Here is an 18,436-nt window from a genome sequence, read left to right as displayed (position 1 = left end):
GGACACAGAAACTCTGGGTTAAATTATCTCAGTCTGAGGTCAAAGGCAGCTTTGCCACACACCTTAGGATTTTATTTTCTATCTAATGTGGCATCAAATGCCATAAAACTCCCTGAAAACCCAGGAAAAGATTGCTTTCGAAAATCTGTCTGAAGACTACAACACAATTCAACATTTTAAATACTGTCTTCCTCATTATTTAAAATCCAGAATGTTATTGTGCTGAATATTTATGGTCAGAAACAAAGGCTTAAAAAACCCTTCAACCTGGCTGCCAAAATAAGGAAAAGTTAAAAATTATTCGATACAAACCTTTCTTTTCATTCTTTTCAGCTTCTTCAAACAGGCCTGGTAAATGTATAACCACTCCATTACCTTCGGGAACATAAATGATTTATTTTAAAGCAAGAAATAAAATACGCCTTCTTAGGATGTAAGGCATGCAAACACTTGCTGTCTGAAATTTTATTTCAAAAGTAAGACTAATCTTCTCACATTTCTCACAAAGTGATCTCGAGAACTTTTTGGATAAATCCTCATTTTGGGTAAGCAGCTACAAGCCTGCTAAAATCAGAAAAACAAAGAGCTTTCTTGTTTTAGATGTGAATGCCGGGCCTGCTCTGAAGCCAGCTGAGGTAAGCGGATTCTTGTCTTTGTTTGTGGTGGACTTTGTACCACGACTTCAGCCTCGATTGTTCACTGGTAAAAGCTCAAAGAAGTCCACGGCCTTACAACACTGACAAGTCTGTGTGACAATATTTAAATTTTCTTCAATATTCACATATTTGTTTTAAACTCAGTTCAGACTAGTGCTGAAATACATTAGCAATGCCTTCTCCCTGCTTTTGAGCTACAATATAGAATCCACAAGCAATACAGAGCATTACTGACGAGGCGTGGAGGATTAGTGATGTAGTGGGCTGGAAACAGCTGCTGCTTCCTTCTTGAGAACATCAGAAATGCATGCAAGAGCCTGTCTCAGCCTAGTTTTAGGATAACTTAAGTTATAGTCTTTACTAACTGGCAAGGGAGTAAATCGGAAAGCAAAACGATACACCATATTTTGCAGAGAGAAAAAAATGTTTCATGTATTTCAATCATCCATTTGGAAATTATCAAATGAAACAAAACTGAAACTCCATGACTCACTAAAACTTACACTCATGTCTTGCACATTCTGTATACATTTTTTCTGTCAGAAAGAATCATCATTTTGGACAAGTAAAAGTCTTAAATTTGCCTGTCACTTAAATATGAGTTTAATGTCCAGTAAGCAATGCAAACTTTTTAGTGATGCCATCTACTTCGAATATCTTTACAGTGAAATACAACATCACCTTAAACAGCTGGTAATGTGAACAAAAAGGAGACTGGATGGTAACCTTCCAAGCGGAGCCCTGTATCTTAGGGTCTATTTCTGGAAAGTCAATAAAGAGATGCCAGAGATAAATTATATTATTTATTTAGCCTAAGTGCCAGGTTTTGTGTCCTCAAAGAATAGCATATATATTTCTGAAAGTATAAAAGGAGTGTACAAGTAGAGGGTGGGATCCAAACTGTACCATAAAGCACAAGAAAGAGCAATGTGATGGAAAGAGGGGGCTCTTGCTTTCAGTTTTCTAGTAGCAGAAACTAAACTAACACTGAAAGTAGAATAACTCTTCATGTTAACATGCAACAGTGAAATAAAAGTCAAACAGCTGAAGCTAAAGCAAATCTGACTCTCACCTATATGTTTTTCTTCGCTTGCTACTATAAAATATGGTTGCAGCTACACATCATACAATGTTATTTTATTTAATAAGTTCCAAAATTGTCTTACCAATAAAAGAAATTGCCTTTGGATTAATGATGCCACTAGGAAATAGGTGAAAATCATATTCTTTCCCATCAACAACCACAGTATGGCCTGCGTTATTCCCACCCTGCAACAGAAAGAAACACCTGAAGATTAATGGTCTCATACCACCACTCTAAACTCTCAGCAGATGATTTGACATGATCATCTTTTTTTATTTATACATTCATGTCCTAGGTCACTAATTTCTCCACCTTATGGTTTCTTCAGACACTGTAGTATTGTAAAAAGGGCTCAGACAGGACAATTAGGGGGCTGATGGATTTCAGCAGGACTGTGTAGAATTACAAAGCAGAATGATACCACGGGGTCAAGCCAGGACTGGGGCAGAGCAATGTGGGAGCAGTAGCAGAAGCTAGAAGAGAACTGAAGCTTTCGGGGAACAAAACTGGATTGAACTACCACCCACAGAGTCCTGTCTCTGACATGCCTACACAAGCCCATCCTTTTTGGGCATCTTCTGTGCATGGTCATTTCTTTTGAATGGAAGCTCTTCCTGCCTGCCCACCCACAAACAGCTACTGCTTCTCTAGGTGTCCAAGATGGAAGGCATATATAAAGTTGGGAGCACGTGTAGTCTGCAACTCCACAGAATCTCCCTGTCAAGGGATGATCTTCCTAGTTTCCACCACCATCACTTTATGGAGCAATTCATACCTTACACAACCATCTACCAGACCTGAGAATGGGAGGTGGTGTTTTCCTCAAGAAACTGATTTTTCACGAACAGCTTCAAAAGAGAATGATGAGACAACACACAAACTTGGGAAGAGGTGAGTAAATGAAGGTCATGAGTCGACTTGAACCAAAAGAGTTTTAAAAATTAAAGGCCCAGTTTTCTCCACAAGCTTAATGTTTGTTGCTGTTCTGTCATGATGTAACTTTTTCTCCTATTGATAAGGTTGGGAAATCTGACTGCTTGTCTGCTCTGGTGCTACAGGCCTTCCAATTTCCAAAATGATTACAAATCTTCGTGGATTTGATATGAGGTCTGAATGATGTAGAATTGTCTAGAATGAGGGCATCTACTGGAAAGGAGAACTGAGACTGTCACCAGTAATTTGCAAATAACAAAGAGTGTCGGCTGAATGAGTGGAGTTGTTACATGAAAACTTTGAGAAAGAACAGTCACTTACAAAAATTAATAATATAACACAGGTTCTTCCAGAGTTTTATTTACTCTTCATTTACTCATTTGCCCATTTGATAGCATGTAATATACAGGAAAATGGCAAATGACATTCCTTTCAAAATATGGATATATGCTGAAACCCAACATTAAGAAAGTAAAAGCTACAGGTTATAAAAAAAAATCAAGTTTTTTTAAGCAGTGGGATGGAGGAAAATATTAAGAAATATGCTTTTAAATACGACAAAAGTAATTCTCATGTTTTGGAAGATCTGAGCTCAACAATGAAATGTAAAGAGATAACCTGTTAAGGGAGAGCTGAGTAGGAGTTGTAACACAGAAACTGGTGCACACACATATTTAATTTGATTTGGCAAACTGCTGGGTAGCTCATCCTTGGGCTGGAAAGGACTCCCAAGCATCTTGCTAATGCAGTTATAACTTGTCCGGAGAATCCTGAAGAAAGCAGGACCGTCCTGGGTATTCAACTTGCCTCCCAGATATAAGAAGCCAGTTGTAGGAACCTGGATCTAGTTAAAAGTACTGAATTATCTAGCAGGCTAATAAATCATGTAGGAGACTCCTTTACATGACATTTAAGAGGTCTGAGACTGGATGGATTGCACTGGTTGAAACACTAGTTTATTTTTTTATAGCAGTATCAGGCTTGAGAAAGAGGCTAGTAACTTCTGAGACAATCAGCTTTCCTCTTCTGCTTGCGTATAGACGATGACAAAATGGAAACTTTAAAAGAATGAACTCCATCATTTAACACTGATTTAATCTCTACTACAAACAACTTTCACGTTTCCTGAGAAAATGGGGAACCAGGCTCCTTCAAAAGTATTTGTTATCACTAACACTATAGTTATATTCTGCTTTTCTTAATCAACATGAACAAATGAAATCAAGCTTGAGGACTCACAATCTGAGATAAAAGCACTCCTAAATTATAGTCAGAAGTGTTTTCTTGTATCCTAAAAGTCTAGAAGGTGGGATATACCAGTATGAGAATGTTTATGAAAGGTAGCTTATGCTTTTGGAAATTTTCCTGAACAAGTGATACCCAGACAAATGCTCTCTTTCTTTAGCAAATGCTTGAAAAGGGACATTAATCAATCAGCTGTGAAAGCTGGCATACATAAAAAAATGCTGAAGTACAGAAATATCAGCACATATGATACAACCTTTAATTGCCAAAATCTCTGAATCCACTTTCAGTTCCTCTGGACAGACAATATAAATCAAGAATTCAGTGACAGACCTTATAAAACAGCACTTCCCTAATTTAAAGCTAGTGCTGACAGCTCTGGAACTGGTTTTGTGCATTGCTCATGTTGGTCTGCATTTCCTAAACAAGTGTCTTCTGAGTATATTTTTACAGCTCAATTAATTAAATTTTTACAATTATAATTAAAGTGGTAGCAGAACATTGAATTGCCCAGCAGACATGACCAAACTTGCAAAACATACTGCTGGTCTGATGAGATACTTTGTTTATTATCTGGTCATCTCAGTAATTTCTCACATTCAGTTTCATAGATATTCTAACAGCATATTGGCAGTCTAATAGCTCAGATATTAAAGATACCTAGTCCTTTTCTAATTTTACTTGAGTTCTGAAAGTCAATATGGGGTCTATATGAGCCACTTCTTTTTCTAATGAAGTATAAGGGGAACCTAAAACCTTGTATGGGCTTAATCTGAAGATAACATGATTGAAGGTGCAGAGAACTACCCGCTACACTGCAACCATGTAAGCTCCCTTCTTTTCCTCAAATGGTATTTTATTAAAGTGGTGTCAACACTAACACACCTAGTGACAGTATTCTCTGGGCCCTCAGGATGCTTCCACTTGGACCAAGAGACCTCTGGTGTCTCTGCTTGGCCCTTGCTTCAAGTGCAGCTCTGCATAATGAGCTTCCATTTAATATCCAGACCCAGCTCACAGAATCTCTGCTGTGCACCACTGATCTCACCTGAATTTTATTTACCTTTCATCTCTAGAGTTGGTATCTGCCACCTTCTGTGCTTCTTCAAAAACTTCTCTAACAAAGGGAATGGTAAGGCAACAACTTCTGACAGATTAACCACCAGTGCCACTCTGGCATTATCTGCATTGCAAAATGATGGTATGACCAGAAATAACAATTAGCATTCACTTCCAAAATCTGGGAAGCCTGGGCACTCCCATTAAACTAGTCCGGTGTGGGAAGTTCTGTTCCCAAGAAGGAACCACTAGGGCAGCTGTTGAAGCTCCAAAAGGCTAAGAGTGCAACCAGGATGACAGCAGCGTCTTGAACATTAGCATCCACTTCAACCTAAAACCTTCCTTACTGCTCCTGCAGTGATTCCAACATGTTCAGTAGCACTTGCATCCCTCCTGTTAAGCCACTTTAATCTCTAGTGACTCTATTAAAACTGCAACAAATGCAGGAAACCTACCAGGTGCAGGTGATGGGAGCATCAATTACAGCAAACTGCAGGAATGAAGTGGGACTTGAGAACTAGAAAGTATTAAGCATGCCGAAGACAACAGGATAGGTATCTTACTATAGTAATAAAGAGACCTTAAAATCATTTAGGAAGCTCATCTTCAGAGAGCACACAAAAATCCTTCCTTTGAGGCACTGCCTAGATACAGCAATACTTTTTGATTGGGCACCCATAACTGTTGTTCTTCGTATCAGCTATATTAAAGTTTCAGAGCAGATAAATGCTTGTTTCTAACAGTATTTGGTAGGTGTTAAAGTTCTTCACATTTAAATCAGGCACCTAAGACAAAATAACTTTCATTGAAGTCATTCATAGCCTGCAGTGGAAAATTAGTATTCAGCCTTTTGAAAGTACCTACACTGCTTAGCATATCAGTTTTTATTAACTTCAAAAGTGCTAGAAGTTGAGGCTCTAGTAACAGCATTGAATATGTATAATTTCAATATATTTTGCCTAAGGAATGCTCTATTACCTTGTGGTGCTGCAAGCTATGCCTCCTTTCTTCTAAAATCCAGCAGACCACCAGCCATGTGGTTTAAATTCAACAACCTAAAATGCCTGTCATTCCAGGTTGGAAAACAGACTTTAAGTTAATAGAAAGAGCTGCAACATGTTGTTTTAAAGAGTTAAACAACAGGAAACATACCAGGCATTATTTTCAGAGGACAGTAATCCTATATGTTGAGGTTTTGGGGCGGGGGGGGGGGGGGGGTGTCTGGGGGGGTGTGGTGTGTTAATTATTTTTGAAGAATGTTTAAGTTGGACTCAGATAAAAATTGGATTATTTTCTGGAATATTTTAGTCTATATTTTCAGACTTCTAATAATCAAAGTGTAAAGTTACATACTGTCCCAGTACCAGAATGAGCTAGAGGAACTTAAGCTACCTCATAAAACATCCTAATGTTTTTTTCAGCACATTAGTTTATCTAAAAAGATGCATTTCCAAGCTTTTTATGTGCTGATCTGCTTGTGATATGGGATTCTTGCACTGAAGTGACGTACTTTGATTACTATTCCATAGTATGTGAACACAAGAACTGCATCAATACACTAAATTGAGAAGCTATTACATCTTACTAGCGTTAACAACTGTATGCTGGTATAAACACTACCTTTTAGGGAATTAATAATTATTATGAACAGGCTGGCAAAGGAGAACACATAGTCTTTACCTTTTTAGAACTTACAAAAAAGATGAAGAAACAAATCCACCTCCCAAAGTGCTCAGCCATTTAAAGGCTGGTGGTTTGTTTTGTATTGTTTTTAAAATAATCTCTTTATTCTCTGCAGTCGAAACATCCCAAGCTAGAAACAGAATTTCTATTCAGAGCAGCAGTGAGGCTGTTCAGTACCTGCAGCAGGAACTCCTTCCTCCCAGCTAGCCTTATGATACATGTTTGAATAGGAATGAAATGTGTCCTGATGCTGATGTGTTTCTGCCTGCTCTTGCCAGGCAGGTTGTGTGCAGGAGACTGCATTCTGCATATGTGGGAGGGGTGTTTCCAGATGGTCTGCTGGTTTCCACTGGTTAGCACACCTTTCAATTGCTCAGTGCCTAAACGTAACTTGATTAACTAGATTGATATGAGAAATCATCAGAGCACATATAAAATGCCTTAAAACTTGATGATAGTTTCAAACTATAACTAGAGGATGAACACAAAACAGGTATGTTTCTGAGGGGTCCCACACTGATCTGTCCTCACCCTCCTCCAGTTAGCAACATTAATCAATGCAATGGGGAAAAAACAGAAACTTGTTATTGAAGATCTGCAGCCGACACAACTGTCATTTGAGAGGTTTAACAGCAGTACGCAGCAGTCTGAGCTCCTTAGCCAACTGGTATATGCAGTGAATCTACAAAATGTCATGACTAGGTTTAGACTAAATGAATTAGAATCAAAAAGGTAGGCCAAACTTTGGATGGGAGATATCTATGCTAGGAAGCATGTGGAGGTGTCTGAACAGTTTCAGTATTGGCCGATATGCCTAAAGCGAACCTCGCATATATAAATGGGAATATCAAGTAGGAGTAGAGAGATTGTATTACCTCCCCTTTTGGCAGTGGTGCAACTGCTTCTAGAATACTGTGTCCTGGGTGCTTGGACACAATTACAAGATGATCTCCTCCGGCATTATAATCTATGAATTTATAATCTATGAATTGGAATACCAGCTACAAACCAGCAGTTTGGGAAGTCTGCATCTGAAAACAAATGCTGATTCCTGTCTATCTCTTTTCACAGTAAGTGTCCCAGCTCTACTAATTCCATCCATCGATGAAGCAAAATATTTTCTGAAATTCAACTGCATCTGCAGGCCAAATACCTCTCATCATACTGTGAAACAGACTACAAAATACTTCAGTTTTCTTATCTGGATTCAGTAATTTTCTTCCATTTATAGGATTTCATATGTGATTCTGAATAAACAAGAAGGAGCACTGTTACATAAATTGTTTCTTCTTCCTCTTTAAAATTTAATTAACGATGGCTATTTCTAACTTACATTAGCAACTGCCTGGAACTAACTTGAATAAATGTAGCTAATAAGTGTTACCAGCATAACTGGCTTTGACATGAACTTTATAATAATATGAATCTATTGCCTTTCACGGTATTCCTCGTGATTTACACCATTGTGAATGAGTTCAGAACATCATTGGTTTAAAACAAAAAAAATCCAACACACAGACAAATGCAATGCATTAAGTGCTTTGAACGCTCAGACCCTTAGACACAATGTCACAAAATCACCTGTGTGTGAAAACTTTTGTCAGGTAACTGAAAGTGCTGTACATTCCGGTTGGGAGGTTGCTGCCACAGATGCTCATTATAATTTCCTTTACTGGAAGTTTTTTCTTGCTAATTTTTCCAGTTAAACTATCACCTGATAGCACCCAACTCACCCCAACTCAGTTCCAAGAAGTGGGTCATAACTTTTTTTTTTCAAACCCAAGCCATTTGAAAGAGCTGGGTTAGGGAATAATCAGAAGTATACTTAGACCAGAAGAGCTGAGGGAGCAGTGAATTTTAAAGCTACGGTAGTGACAAAGGGCTGGAGTGAGTTCCAGGTATTTATCTCCTGACATCAGTTTGCATCAAATCTAGTTTGCCTTGCTCTTCTTCCCAAAGAATATATTTGCAATAATGGTTTCAAGTACGAACAACTCTGCACAAAACTGCTATGTCTGATTCCTGCATCTGTTCAAGTGTGCTCCTGCTGTGTCCCTTCTCACTGTCTCATAGAACGAACAAAATCCACAGGATCCCACCTTCCCAATCAAAATAGTGATCTCTTCAAAAACTCCTGAATTCCCACGGAAGGAGACCTTCTAAAGCCTAATGAGATAATTAGTATGATTATAAACACAAACACTCTTGAGAAGAACTGAGCGAAACTTTTGACCTTTTAAAGAAATATATAAAATTATTTCTAGCACAAGTATCAAAAACTGAAGCTTATATCATATTTTCATTTGTAGTAAAGGAAAAATACTACATTAGTGCAAAAGTGACCCTAACTTATATGGATACCTTGGTCTTCCTAAGTATCTGAAAAATGCAACTGGAAAAGCCAGGTCTAATTCAACTCAGGTTTTAAACAGCAGTCATTGTAGGCAAACTAGACACTCTTAAAGTGCAGTTATTTTCTCTCAAACTGGATTTAATGTTTTGTCAAACCACATAAAAACAATATACTACAACAGACCACTACAACAAAACACACATTTAACTCCAGCAGAAGATGTAAAAAAAGTAATGAATTCAAGGTATATTGATAGAAAATGCTAAAGTGGAAAAAGCATTCTGACTAATGTTAGCAGAATCCCAAAACAAAGGAAATCAAACATGAAAAACCTAGACATGTCTGCTCATCTTTAGTCCTCTGTTCTGAAGAAGTGTAGTCATGTCCCTTTGGGAAGTAATATGATCCAAGGATATGAACATAACTTTTCTTATATCTGTAAACCAGTTAACAACAGCTAGTGAGTTACAACAGGAATGAAATAGAACAGATGTCATTTCAGCTTAATTTTCAGCTGCTTTCTTTTGATGCTTGTAGAGGATAATAAATTCATCAAGCTTTATAAAGGGGATTGAAAATTAAGCTTGCTTTCTTATGGAGATTTGGAAACTTTAAACCTGACCTTCTCATACAGTATTTATAATCCTGGTGGTCCTGACATGATCTCGCTGATGCCCAAAGGAGAGGCTAGTTTAAAATAGCAATGTCACCATGTTGTTCTAAAGCCTAAAATGATATAGTGTAGCATGTAAGTATGTATAAGCAAAGTGAAAAATAAAACTTGGATAAAATAGCTTATAAGTGACAGATAGCTACAAAAAAAAATTTCCAATTTTGAAAGAGTGAAATTCTTTATTGTAGCTAAGGAAACCACTCACACTTAATGAACCCTCTCCTTTGTCGAATAGCAAAATAAAACCTACTTGCTCTTTTGCAGGGAAACTTGCAAAAAAATTACTTAGAAAGAAATATGCCTGTATGAATGTACATGTATGTGCAAATGGGATTATCAACCTTCCCAAACATTAGAGAAATCAAAACCAACAGTGTTGCAGTCACTGCACACTCATGACTCCAAGGTCATCAATCTCTTCACTGAAGATCATCACGCAGTAAATCATTAGGAGATTAAAGTCTTTACATACTACTTTATCTTGTAGGGAGAAATTATACTAAATATCAGGGTTAAATCTCACTTAAAGGAGAGCAACATATGATACATACACCCAGAGAAAAATAGTAGCCATCAAGCCCCTGTAACTCCACGTAATCATCACGTAAAACTGCCCTAATTTAATCCCCGTTGCAAACAGTTCCAGCAGCCCATGATCAATAGGGACAGTCACAACAACGTGTGGCTGCTTTGCCCTGCCATGTCAGCAGCAAAACAGAGGAACAAAGGAAACCACCCTGTCTCGCACCTAAACCACTGAGAAAAACTTCTCGTCTGACATTTCTGCCACGTTTGGTTTTTGTTATTCGATCACTTGCCCACAGTATATTCCTTTGCATTCTTCAAAGCACCATTTCTAACATATATGGTATTTACTTTGCATTCATCAAAACACTAGAACAAGGAAATAAGGAAACTGGCAATAATATGCAAGTTATTTGTATCGTAAGTATTGGGCACACCCCTTCACCCTTTCCTAGGTTGTTCTTTAATGTCGCAATGGTATCTCAAACCCAAAATGTTGCTAGGCTTTTCTTACTGGTTAGTCCCTCTCAATCTTATTTGTTAACATCCACTACATCAAGAAAACTTGCCACTCAATGTCCTTGGTGTATGACCTGGTTAAATCTCTTCGGTCTAAACGACTGCGAACTACTCAACCACAGAAGACCTTAACAGCAAGTTTTTCTGGTACCTTTTTTCAACCTCCTCAGCTTTTCTTCAGTATTAACATCAACTATAATTTTTGTCCATCTGTCTCAAAAGATCAGATGAGCCCTTTTTAAAACCAAAGCAATTCTTAATTTGAAAGCATACTGACTTGGGTAGAGGAAATGTTTTTAAAAGTGACTGCATATTTAGTGAAAAATAAAAGCACATTAATATGAGAAACTTAAGGAATCTAATAACAACTCTTCTTATTGCAGTCACATTCTTACAATTTGGTGTTGTTTCTTCAATGCCAGTTCTTAAGGGAACGCTGCTAACATCAGGCAGATTGTTTCCAGACTTCCAGAAGGCAGAAGTGTCACAGATCTGACACATCCAGCACTGCATTGGGCAACACTGTAACAGCAGTGCCAAATGAAGGCTTGAAAAATCTTAAAAACTGTCTTGGACTAGTCCCTTCTGCTGAATCATTGTCACAGGTTTTGGTATGAAGCGAAGGAAAGACACGCATTTATGCCGCAACTGTTTTCCCAATCTATTCAGTAACCAAGATCAAACCCACTGCAGGTAATGATTATTATCACAGGGGCTCTACTAATTTACTAGCAATATTTTTTGTATCTTTCACACTATGCTTTTGGAAAATCTTTTTCTCTTTCCTCCCCTTCAAATTTTTTATCAAATTGTTTATGGGGTATTTTCCTATAGTGCTTTTGGATGTTTTGTTGAAAAACAATATATTGCACAAGAAAACTTCATCAGGAAAGGCAGAATTGTTTACTCTCCATTACAATAGGAATTCCTAGACATTCTTGGCACACACCTAAATTATAAAAGAGGAAGTGTTTCATGAGTAATTTACCATTATTGGCAAAGATGCATGGTAATTCTCCTGCCATATATGACAATACACGCTATTTACATTCATACCCATACAGAACTGTTCAGTAAACATGTTCAGTGAAAAGTTATCATTACAAGTGTACCTTACGTGGTCTTTGCTTAAGGAAACAGCTAGAACTGTATAACCACCAGCTGCCCTCAGGTAACTGTGAACTTACTACAGCAGTTCTATGTATGACTTTTTAGGAACAGATCTAGTTTAAGTGGTGCCTCTGGAGGTACATCACCTCGGCAGTTGTGACAGTTGACTATTTGTTTGATCATGCTCCAAAGCAGATCTGAGAAATTATCTAATTAAAAACCAGGTAGATAAAACCAGTCACAAGATCTAGTTTTGAAGGCAGCCACACAACAACGTATGCGGTGATGTGAGAAATGTACAGCTGGAATGAGAGCTGCCACTGAAGAAATCACGATCCAAAGCCATGTTTTGAACAATGCCAAACCTCTCTTCATCAATATGATTACACATATCCAAATTACTTAAGCTTACGTTAGGAATTCTTGTTCTATGACAACATGCTAAGGGGCTAGGTAAAAAGTGAACTTCCCTCTATATATCTGATATTCTATCAGTTAAAAGCTTTTAACAAATGCACAAACTCTGTTTTTAAAGGAAACATCAAAATGAAACATCTGCAGGCTAAGTCTTTGATTGTACCCTTCCCTGAAAATATACCAGGGATTAAAAGTATTGCACAGCATAATGTGACGGTTCTATGCCCCAGGAGGCCACAGTAAGAAAGAAGTATTAGCCTCTATCGTTCTGCTTCTGAATGACTTTGCTTGCTGAAAGAGCAATTTAGAGGAAAAACATTCTTGATGTTCTCCATTAATAACCCGAACTTAGACAAACCTACTTAGTTCTTTAACAGCCTTAAACTTCCTGTTGTTATTCATTTATTTAGAAATACCTTTTCCGCTCATTTATATGGGTGTGTGCGCGCCGGTGTATCTAGTATTTTAATGAAAGCAGTCTGTGAAAAGTTTTGTTCAGCATCATCTGTGAGAATATCCAGGTATCTTTTACCCTTATTGAAACATCCCCTTTAACAAAGAATGTTTCAAGTATACAGATGAAATGAAATCAATTACTTTGGGTGAACTAAGATTTCATATTTAAATTGTCACATATTTCAGTGTTGCTAACGTGAAAAATGAAGTGAATTATGGAGTGTACCGTCATTCGTTTGGATTTAGACTGTGTATAATTTAAGTACTGAGAAAGACTGAAACAACATGATCAACAAATTGAGACTCTTCAATTCATGTGAAATTAAATTCTGAAAGCTCAGGAAAATTAAGCAGGCTGGGGTTTTAATGCAGAATTTTCTTTATTTAACATATTCTGAAGCTTCCCCTGTGCCTGTGAAGGACTTCCTATTCCCATTTGCCTGCTTGCCTTTCTTTCCAGTATCCCAGGAAATACCATTTCATTTCCTCTGTAGCAATCCAGCTGTCACAGATTTTTCTCACGAAATCAACAGACTAAAAATACTTGAGAAACATTTAATGAAATTTATTTCCTTTCACAGAAATATTAGGGAACTACTATTTTGAGAAAGCTCTTCAAACTCAAATTTGGCCCTGAATTGAAATTCTTATTCAGATGGGGGGGGGGGGACGACACACCCCACCTTTTTAAAAACGTTAGCTCAAAGAGTATCCTGCCACAATGAAGAATTAACCTAGCTGAGACATTGTTTCAAAAGATTATAAACATCCCCCTTTCAGACGTTAATTTTCTAGCTTTCCCTACATACATTGTGCTGAGGAATAAAACAAGCTGTTGAACACAGTTTCCATCAATGTCTCAGAAAATGGAGTGGACAGGAAATAACATTGTCAATCATCATATTCTAAAACATAAAAAATTCCCTGTGGAAATTTTTCTGATATTTTTGCCAAAGTCTCGTCTCTAATAAGGGAGACCTTCAGTGTTTCTTGTTTAAGCAATCTCTTCTAGTTTTTCTTAGTTTCTAGGAGGAATGTGAAACAAGCAAGATTCTGGACCAAACACTGATGTTTTCCGCAGCAATACGCAGCATTAATGAAGTCCCTCTCAAACTGATTATGCCTATAAGTTAATGACCTACTATTATCACACTGAGAGAACTCATCAGTACTGTCCACATGCTTAGATATGTGAATATCTTTACTAACTAAACCTTAACAGTCCCATCTGAGTTCTAACAGAGGCAAAAATCATACACCGTTATCTGCTTGCATGATTGGCTTTGAAAGTATGAAATATTAAATTATTAAAAATGGCATCTTTTTAAAAAGCATCCTCAAAATTGCCAAACACACAAAACCCCCCACTTAAGTATTAAAAAACCCCCACTTAAGTCGTATAATTTTTGCTACTCAAAAGTAAATGTTTACACATATTTTACCTTTCAAAGGTTTTATATTCTTCCCTAAACTCTAATCCTGAAGATGCTTCCATTAAATCAGTGTATTAGTAATCCTATTGTAGTCTCATACACGGTGTGTGTGCATGTGTATCAGTGAACACTGTTCTGAAAAGAGCCCAGAGCTCTTCTAGATCCACATGCCTTCCATCCGTCCTGCTCTCATCATCAGGCTACAGAAAGATGATCTAGATGTGCCCACCAGCACATTAAACCATCTAAGCCATCTACCCTGTTCTTAACACACTAACCCTTCTGGCATGCTCACACACACAGAGTCCTGTATCCTTCAAAGGGTATTCTGAGGCTACACCTGGGGGCCATGCTTGCAAATTAGTTCTCTGGATGGACAGCAAATTCGTCCTGGAAGCAGCCTCAGGGCACCCCTCAAAAGCAGGTCTAAAAAGAACCAATATGACCTATTGCAGTAATAACAGTAAACCCATGAGAAAGCACTGTTTGACTGGGGCCTATATGAAATGCTCCTCCTCAGCTAAAACTTTTGATTTTTTTTTTTCCTCACCAAAGCAATTATGAGACCTGTGTTTAAATTCCTAGCAACACGTTATTAGGGGGGAAGGAGGAAATAAAGATAGAAAAGTAGCTATAGTCCTGATAATACATATTCATTAGCTAACTTTTGCAGGGAAACTTCTCCCCAAGGTGATTCAAGATCTTGGGAGTTTAATGTCCCAATTGAAAAAACTTCCTCCACCTTCTAAATAGTTAACTTGCATGACAACATTTATTTACATAATATACTTAATTACACAAACGTCCTTGGATTTATCATCTCGGATTCAAGGATATCTGTAGCTTTTCAGTAGCTATCATGCATTTTAAGGCAGGAGAAATTTCATGGTACGTACCAGCTGAGCCGGACTAAGCTAACTACTTACTACTGTGGTCACACAGTTTACAGGGACAACCGAACAGAGTATTAGCTGTATTGGTCTAATATGTTCATAAATAATGTTTGAAAACAGTTCTTTTAAAAGTTATTACTGTGATTACTATTATTTGGGATCACCTTTGTGCCTAATTTGGTTTCTACTAGGCAAATAGATCGTTTTAAGAATCCCTGCATTATATTCAATTCAAAAATACATATAAGCAAAGGCATGTAAGATGCTCCCTTTTTTCATCAAACTGTTTCAATCTTGTACTTTTACGTAACTTGTTTTCTCCATTTTACTCACGCTCCATTTAAAAAGTATTTTTAGAATAAACTTCCATGCGTTTTACAGGGAACACAACCTGCCTCTCAAAAAAAAAAAAAAAAAAAAAAGCCCCTGCACTAAAACTTTGGAAAACTCATTATGTTTATTAGCAGCTGGACTTCAAGCCGGCTCATACCGTTTTTCTCCCGGAGGAGCAACAAGCCCGGGGACACCAACCCCCTTACAGGCAGCCTTACAGCCAGCTGACCCCACCCCAGGCCCCGGGGCTTTGCTTCCCAACACAACCCAGGGCCGGGAAGGAAGGGCCGGGAAGCGCCCGGAGCGCGGCCCTCCGCCGGCCGGCCCACCCTCCCTCCCCGGGCGGCGGCAGGGGGCAGCGGCGGGCTCCGGCCCCCGGCAGCGCTGCCCGCCCCGCCCCGGGCAGACGGCCCCCGTTCCTCCTCCCCCCCCGCCTGCCGGCACCTCGGGATCTTGTGTCGCTTATCGTGAAGGGTCAGCTATTTATATTTATAGTTCGGGGCTTTTTCTTTCCGAGTGGCATTTCGAGGCGCAGCCGGTGAGGGTTGGGGGGGTATGGGGAGCCCAGCGGGGCGCGTTCGCGTCCCACCGCTCGCCGCGGGAGAGGGGACGGGGGGGAGGAGTACGGAGCGGGGAGGGGAGGAAGAACACCGACAGGAGAGAGGAGCGGCAGAAGGTGAAGGCAGGCAGGCGGCGGGGGAGAAAAGGGAGAGCAGCACGGGAGAGAGAGGGGACCCGCAAGGGAAGGAGGGCGCCGGGCTGAAGGGAGCGGGGGTAAAGCGGGGGCCGAGGAGAGCACGAAACGCAGGGCGGGGAAGCGCCAAGGGGGAGCGGCGGGCAGAGCCGGCCCGGCCCGGCACCCACCTGGCACCGGCACACAATGTCCGACTCGGTGGCCAGCAGGTCGACCACCTTGCCCTTGCCTTCGTCCCCCCACTGCGCCCCCAGCACCACCGTCACTTTGTTACCGCCCGGCTCGCTGCGCGCCCGCTTGAGCCCGCCGCCGGGGTGGCTGCTGCGGTCGTTGGACGCCCGGGTGCCCGACATGGTGGGAGGGTGGCTGGAGCCGCCGCCTCGCTCTGCCTCGCTCCCCCGCCGGCGACGAGCCCAGCCCCTGCGCGCTGCCCGCGCTGCGCCGCCGCCGCCGGCCTTTAACGGCGCCGCCGCCGCCCGCCCCGCGCGGCGCGCTGACGTGCGGGTCCGGCTGCCCCGCCGGCCTCGGCCGCCCCGCGCGGGCGTACGCACACACGCACGGTCTCCACACGTACGGTCTCACACACGCACACGCGCGGTCTCCACACACACGGTCTCCACACACACGGTCTCACACACACACACGCGCGGTCTCCACACGCGCGGTCTCCACACACACGGTCTCACACACACACACACACGCGGTCTCCACACACACACGCACGGTCTCCGCACACACACACATGCAGTCTCCTCACACGCACACCGACCTCCGAGGCACGGGGGCTGTGGCACTGTGAGGCAAGCGCAGCCCTGAGGCAGGCGTGTGACAGGGGCAGCTCGGAGGGACGTGGGCCTGTGTCACATGCTTGTCTGAGGCAGCCGGGCCTGTGGCAGGGACAGGCAGACAGACGTTGGGCTGAGTCACGCGGGGCTGTGTCACTGCGAGGCACGCTTATGCAAGGGTCTGCGGCCTGCGTCTGTCTCACTCTGACGTGGGTCTGAGGCGCGTGGCTGTGTGACGGAGAGACACAACACACGGGTCCGAGGCGCGTGGCTGTCACGGCGGTCTGAGGGCCGTGGGGCTGTGTCACGGGGACGTACGGACACGTGCCGTCCTGAGGTGCGTGACTGTCACTGTGAGACGCACGAGCAGTGCTGAGGGGTGTGTGACAGTGACACCACGAGACAGACCCACGCGCTGGTCTTAGGCGCAGGGGCTGTGTCACTGAGACACACGCAGAATCCTGAGGCACCTGAGCCTGTGTCGCTGCCAGACAGACGCTGGCCTGAGGAACATGGGCCTGTGTCACTGCCAGACAGAGGTTTCTCTGAGGCATTTGGGGCTGTCGCTGTCAGACACACTGAGAATTGCACACGCAGAGTAGCTTGACACGCGCACAGGTACACTCAGAGTACCCCGTGATACCTAACAGTCAAAGGGAGAAGGACGGGCACACAAGCAACTCCAGCATACACGGGTCATGAGACGCAGACATCTACCCGCTGGCCCGAGAAACATGGGCAGGCGCACTTTGAGTTTGACAGACACACACGCTAGCCTAAAATACATACGACTGTTGTCCTGAACTGGCACAAACCCCGTTGACAGGCACATACATACCCTGTCCCGGTGGCCTGAGACACCCGAGACCGTTCCAGCAAGGCACACATGCACACCCACACATACGCTCACACACTGACCTGGAAAAACACAGGACCGTCACCGTGAGACAAATAAACAAGCGAGGCACGTGGAGCTGTGTCACAGGGACAGATTTATGTGCCCGCTTCCCTGGTGTGACAGGCGAACAGGCAGCGCCTGGCATCCATAACCCTTTCCCCATGCACGAGCCATATGCTAGGCTTGACTTTTTCTATAACGTGTGTCTAGCTGGCACCACGTCCTTAAAAAAAGCAACTTGAAAAGTGTAAGCTTATGGACCAGTCTGAGGCACATGCAACTGTGTTAGTATGAGGCATATATATGCACGTACATGCCTGCACACACATGCATGCACAGAAGCAAAACACCAGCAGAACATACCAGGCTGCAGCTTCAGACAGGAAGAACTGTACCAGCCGCTGCTTGCGTGCTCCTCCTGGCAAATGCACGCGTGTGATTCCTACCAAGAGAGCAAGTGACAGAAATTCAGCATTTTCAAGTAACACATTCCTTCTCTTACACTGTGGCTCAGATAAGATGCCATGATATATGTGAGATGACATGAGCACTTTGTGTATGCAGTGGTCAAAATGCAGAAGGGTACTTATACAATCCATTACTCTGGTATAAGGATGAAAAGAAAGTGCTGGAATACTCAAATGAACTCCTTAGAAATAAATATATAGCAGCATGTACAGCACATTT

The 18,436-nt window shown here is 41.4% G+C and overlaps 1 protein-coding gene across 1 annotated transcript in view; it reads right to left on the bottom strand.

Annotated features, from left to right (window-relative positions):
- ADSS1 (adenylosuccinate synthase 1) overlaps positions 1 to 16,515 on the bottom strand; it is a 31,121-nt gene extending 14,606 nt beyond the window's left edge. Inside the window, exons 1-3 of the mRNA XM_052783347.1 lie at positions 16,237 to 16,515; positions 1,823 to 1,925; positions 313 to 375 (exon numbers count right to left, since the gene is read on the bottom strand). Of these exons, the coding sequence (XP_052639307.1) occupies positions 313 to 375; positions 1,823 to 1,925; positions 16,237 to 16,419 (349 nt within the window). The 5' untranslated portion in view covers positions 16,420 to 16,515. The remainder of the gene's footprint in view (positions 1 to 312; positions 376 to 1,822; positions 1,926 to 16,236) is intronic.
- Between the last annotated feature and the right edge of the window lie 1,921 nt (positions 16,516 to 18,436).

The sequence above is a fragment of the Harpia harpyja genome, chromosome 3 (assembly GCF_026419915.1).
Source record: "Harpia harpyja isolate bHarHar1 chromosome 3, bHarHar1 primary haplotype, whole genome shotgun sequence".
In the NCBI taxonomy this organism is placed as follows: domain Eukaryota; kingdom Metazoa; phylum Chordata; class Aves; order Accipitriformes; family Accipitridae; genus Harpia; species Harpia harpyja.
The sequence above is the reverse complement of the archived record's forward strand: the minus strand, read 5'-3'. Positions and strand labels throughout refer to the sequence as shown.